This window comes from Lactuca saligna, chromosome 7 (genome assembly GCF_052625555.1).
Source record: "Lactuca saligna cultivar CGN05327 chromosome 7, ASM5262555v1, whole genome shotgun sequence".
NCBI classification, from domain to species: Eukaryota; Viridiplantae; Streptophyta; class Magnoliopsida; order Asterales; family Asteraceae; genus Lactuca; species Lactuca saligna.
In genome coordinates, this window is record NC_136423.1 from 14,585,113 (window position 1) to 14,590,838 (window position 5,726).

At 32.4% G+C, this 5,726-nt stretch overlaps 1 protein-coding gene across 1 annotated transcript; it reads left to right on the forward strand.

Moving 5' to 3' along the window:
* The first annotated feature begins 1,063 nt into the window (after positions 1–1,063).
* On the forward strand, positions 1,064–2,599 carry LOC145005402 (S-type anion channel SLAH1-like). The gene is made up of 2 exons (XM_078964482.1): positions 1,064–2,050; positions 2,221–2,599. Exons 1-2 carry the CDS (start codon positions 1,172–1,174, stop codon positions 2,476–2,478), a joined length of 1,137 nt encoding a protein of 378 aa, XP_078820608.1. The 5' UTR covers positions 1,064–1,171; the 3' UTR covers positions 2,479–2,599.
* The last annotated feature ends 3,127 nt before the right edge of the window (positions 2,600–5,726 follow it).

Below are 5,726 nucleotides of genomic sequence, written 5' to 3' on the forward strand. Positions count from 1 at the left end.
TACATTCTTGTTTTATGTTTACTTATTTTTATTTTTAACATTCATTCCTACTTCTTATTCTTACGAATATGATGAATGAATACAAAGCATGATCATATGCTCACTGAATACTCTGTGATTTGTAACATTCTGGTTTTTTTGTTACTTTTACATTATTCTCGGAAGAATATTTCAATTGTACAATAAGAACTATTGTTATTTTGATGTAAATTGTTATTATAAAAAATATATACAAGCGTATTCTTTAAGAATTTAAATTCTCAAACAATCATTAGACTGGAATTAGTTTCTTTAAGAATGAAAGAATTATATATGTTCATTGCTATATGATCTGAAACAATGTGTCAAGAAAAAAAGGTTCGCTAATATGGATTCGAAAAAAAAGAACTGTAACTCCATAAATAATAGTAACTTCCTTACTTGGTGTTGAATAAAAATATAAATCTCTAAATAATAGTAACTTTCTTACTTGGTATTGAATAAAAATGTCTACATCGCTCTTAATTAATTTTTTTTTTGAAAAAAAACATTTTTAATGTGTGATGTATCACACAATAACTATGGTAGATCATATTAATCTTAGTCATCAAGAATTATAATCTGAAGGTCCAAATCTAATTATACAATCACACAATACTTGTAATTCACATTTAATCCTAATTCTCTCTCTCTCTCTCTTTCTCTCTCTTTATATATATATATATATATATATATATATATATATATATATATATATATATATATATATATATATATATATATATATAGTTAGAAATAATATTAGTTCACATTCAATTCAACGGATTAAACTTAAAGATATGGATGTAACCTTGAATTTTAATGGATATGAAGCCTTGCCACAAGAATATATAACTATATATGGTCGTATTCTAAAACTTATATTAAAATGGATTTGGGGGGGGGGGGGGGGGGGGGGGGGGGGGGGGTTAATTAGTGGATGAAAGTGGTTCTGCTTTTGGCTGGTATAAGTGGGTGATTACATTACTAACCCGATTCTTTCTTACGTCCAATTTTGTCTAGTTCTATTACCAAATCTCGATTCTCTTATATAAAGCAAACATTCTAAACACAAGACATCGCCATCGTTATAAACCTTCAAACCCTCTGCACTTTATCTTCAGAAACCTTAGAACCTGCCTCGTGTCCAACAATGGTGAATCCCGAAATAGGATTGGAGGTCATTATCGACTCTTCAACCATCAAACATCAAGAACGATCCACGAAGCAGTCGACTGTTAGAAACCACGAAATCCCCACAAAACGATCACAACAAGCCATTATAGCGAAGATCAATGCAGGGTACTTTAGGATTTGCATGTCCCTTGGTGGTCAAGCTTTGTTATGGAAAAACCTAAGTGAACAAGCAGATATTTCACCAACAATCGATAATTTGTTTACTAAGTTACCTTCGACCGCGTACTTCCTCATATGGTGCCTTGCGTTATGCGTGTTCATATCTCTCTCCGTTCTCTATGTTCTCCGGTGCATTTTCCACTTCAACATGGTGAAAGCCGAATACCATCACCATGTTGGAGTAAATTACCTCTTTGCACCTTGGATATCATCACTTTTGTTACTTCGCTCAGCGCCATCATTCATATTTCCAAATAAATACTCTTACGAATATGTATGGTGGCCCCTTATCATCCCTGTCATTGCTCTTGACGTTAAGATATATGGGCAGTGGTTCACGACGGAAAAAAGGTTTCTTTCGATGGTTGCTAACCCTACGAGCCAGTTATCCGTTATCGGGAACTTGGTTGGAGCCCATGCTGCCATTAAAATGGGATGGACAGAGAGTGGTATTTGCTTATTTACGTTAGGGATGACACATTATTTGGTGGTATTTATCACCCTTTACCAGCGATTATCGGGAAATAATCACCTCCCTTCTCGACTCAGACCCGTCTTCTTCCTGTTCGTCGCCACCCCGAGTATGGCGGCCTTAGCATGGAAATCGATTACTGGGAACTTTGATATCCTTTGCAAAATGCTCTTCTTTCTATCCTTATTTCTCTTTGCATCATTGGTACGTACTCGTTCTTGATACCATAGAATAATAGAACTAATCTAATAATAAAAACATGCACCAAGAAAAACTGTGAAACGAAAGACATAACAAATGGTTATTTCGCAGAAGGAATTGATCAATTGTTTAAACGCTTGATTTAATTATGTCTGAATTTTTAATGAAAACAGGCTAGTCGACCAGCTCTATTCAAGAAATCGATGAAAAGCTTCAGTGTAGCATGGTGGGCCTTCTCGTTCCCGCTGTCCTTCCTTGCACTGGCCTCCACGAAATACTCTCAAGAGGCGAATGGGGTGGCAGCCAACGGATTGGCACTTGTTTTATCAGCGATTTCGGTTCTTGTTTTCGTTTTTCTGTTGGTCTGCTCGACATTGAAAATTGACTCACTTCTTCGCAACCCCATTCTCAGTTTCTCTGATAAAAGTTAAGGGTCTGCATTTTACAAATGTAGAACTTTGTTGCAGGTCTTGTGAAGTTTTAATCTTTTCTAATGTATGCATATGCTAGTTGATGATGGTTGGCTTTTAATATGTTTTTATTACATTTTTACTTTTATAGTTTAAAAAGCAAACAGATGTGTTGGTGCATAAATACCCTGGAAAGAAGCAGCTATTTGTATTGTTTTGTAATATGGGAAACTCACGGGTAATAGTTATAAAAACAAAAACATAAAACAATCCATTTAAATAAATACTAATTTAGACATAACACTCTCAAATCTCGTGGCGAAATATCTTCCTCGCTCGTCCAAAAAATTATCAAATCTTTTGTCATTTTATTTTCCTCTGCTTCATGACCAAAGAATTCCAAGTGTTGGCGTTATACTTTGATTTTTTCTTTTGCTATTAAATTGTGAGTGTCGCACTTTTCTTTCATTACCGCCAACTTGTGTGCCGTTCTTTCAGCAATCGGATGTCATCGAGCATGGATGTCATCGATGTTAGTTCGTGTGTCTGAAACGTCAAACGAACTTGAACTCTGAGACCACTTTGCAAGTTATATTTCGAATAAAACTACAATAAAAGGAGTAAGAATACTCTATAAACTTTGATGTAAAAATGTACCAAATTTGAGTTATTTCAAAGTTTGGAGTTGTAAAGCAGTTATAAAGCTCTCACTAAACCCAAAAGAAAAACATTGGATCAGAGAGATAACTGGATATGTTCAGTATTCCAAAACATTTAGATTCTATGTTGTAGAATCGGATATGTTTAGTATTCCAAAACATATAGATTCTATCTTGTAGAATCTACTAACACTATAAGAAAAAAGGTTTTCCATGACAGACGAGTTACGACACACACAAATTTTTGATAGACATTTTACAAAACTATGTCGACTTCAACAAAAGGTTCTATTTTACGACGGGCATACTTTTTATGTGGTAAAATTTTCTCAGCTTTTATGAATTTCTAAATCTGGAAAAAAAAAAAACTTAATAAATAAATAATGCGGTTCTCTTTTTCTCCCATCGGTGATGAATCTTTTATCTCTCGCTTTTCTATTCCTCATAGATCGCATATACGTCAAATACTCATATAATAGAATCTCAGAGAAATCCACCAACGATTTCTAAATCAACTCCACCACCTGCTCACGCACTCACGAAATCGACTCCACCACTCGCCATTTCCGCCACGCCTCACGATATCGAACGACAATTTTAGGGCTTCTTTTGTACGCATCACCATCACCAACATTGCGATTTAGGGTTTCTACAAATTAAGGTATCAGTCTGAAACATCTCAATATAGATAAAACAATACAAATGTTAATCCCTGATTTTCATGTTGAGCTTAATCTGTATTTTCTTTTCTCAATGATTTCATATTGATTATATGTAATCATAACTGTTGAGATCGCTAAAGGCATCAATGGCTTAGACAAATCCATACTCCAAATCCACGATAGTTCTCTGGAGGTATGTAAATCAATTCCTTAATTTCTCTTAGATTCGCTTGTGTGTTGTAATTTAGCTATGTATGTTGTACTTGTTGGTGGATTTTATGTCACGCATTGCTGATTGATTCGATCTTACTCATTAAACTTCGTTTAGGGATCTTACAAATTATGAACATTACTTGATTAATAGGAGGATTTTTTTTTTTTGAATATGATGTCAATGCCTTATTGCAATTTAAATTTCATTGTATATGAGGGTATAAAATGTTTAATTGTATTTAACATATATCTTATTGAAATTGTATTTGTATGGAGGTCATTTAAAGCCTTGGAAAAATGAACATGTAGAAGAATTTCTTTATGTTAATACTCAATAGTAAGGTACTAGCTATCCATAAGTTCTCTTAATGGATGCTTTTGTACTCTTATTTATACTATTTAATTAGATGAAAGCACTTAACCAAACTTAGTTTTTCATGTTTTTTCATTGGGGTCTTCCTATAATATCTCCTCAAGTATGTGCCAAGTTCCCTATCTTCCTACTATTTAATTCACTGTTTTTGGATTTATTATACTCATTATCACCTACTTGATTGATGTAGGTCTAAAATGTTGGGCCTCTTAAATCCCATGAATTCGCTAAAAATCGACTGTGGACCATGGAGAATAATTTCATGGAATAGAAAGAATCTCTTAAATCCCATGAATTTGCTAAAAATCATAACATAATTTAATGGGCCTCTTAAATCCCGTGAATTTGCAATCAAGTACAATAAAATCTTTGTTGATGCCTTCTCGAACAGCAAAAAGTAAGTATTTTTCTTCCAATTCTTTATTAATTTCTTTGATTAATTTATGTTATGGTTTTATCCCATATTTTGCATACAATTGTTTACGACTCATTTATTACGGTTGATGACATCATGGGTTGTGGTTTGTGATATATGGTACCTTGAGCCTCAAAATATGAAGCGTGGAGAAATACCTATTGATTTTGTAGAGAGGTTTGTATTTGCTGAACACTATGTTTTTGTTAAAATACATGGATGACGAAATACAATGATTGGCACTGCTTTATGAAGTTAAGACAGTTATATACCCATTTATTAGGTTATGGGATTGATACTTGGAATACTCTCTCCCTAGCCCAAAACATAAGAAATGTAAGCTAGTTCAAATTAGGTGCTAGTAATTGAATATATTATAATTGTTTTTTGTCTAATATATTAATTTTTATTTAAGTTTTAGGGCAAGGATGATTATACAAACATCGTGCTCGCTAAGGTGTGTGAACTGAAGATTGGGCTGCTTATGTTGTAAACTTTATTACTAGAGATATATGTATTTGACAATTACGTTTTATTGATTTCGAAAAATGCTTTTGTATTTACATTATAGTTTGTGTAATGGATTATCTTTTATGTATGTGTGTGATTTTATTTTGCATTATCAGACATTATATATATATATATATATATATATATATATATATATATATATATATATATATATATATATATATATATATATATATATAGATCCGGTAAGAAATTTTTTTGGGTAGGAAAGTAATAAGTTTTTTTTCTACATATTTTTTTGACGAACAAAATAAATGAATCAATAGATGATTCATCTGTAAGATGATTCACAAGAAAAAATCCCCAAAAAAACATATTTATGATTCATTTTTAAGTAAATTAAGAAAAAATTCACTTTTATGACAATTTTATTGAATAACAACAAATCATTGTATAAATGAATCATTGAGATGTTT

What these genes read in the sequence shown, in the direction of transcription:
- LOC145005402 (XM_078964482.1), top strand. Translation starts at nt 1,172, where the DNA reads ATGGTGAATCCCGAAATAGGATTGGAGGTCATTATCGACTCTTCAACC. An exon ending in TATTTCTCTTTGCATCATTG is followed by an intron (nt 2,051 to 2,220) that starts GTACGTACTCGT and finishes TAATGAAAACAG; the next exon opens with GCTAGTCGACCAGCTCTATT.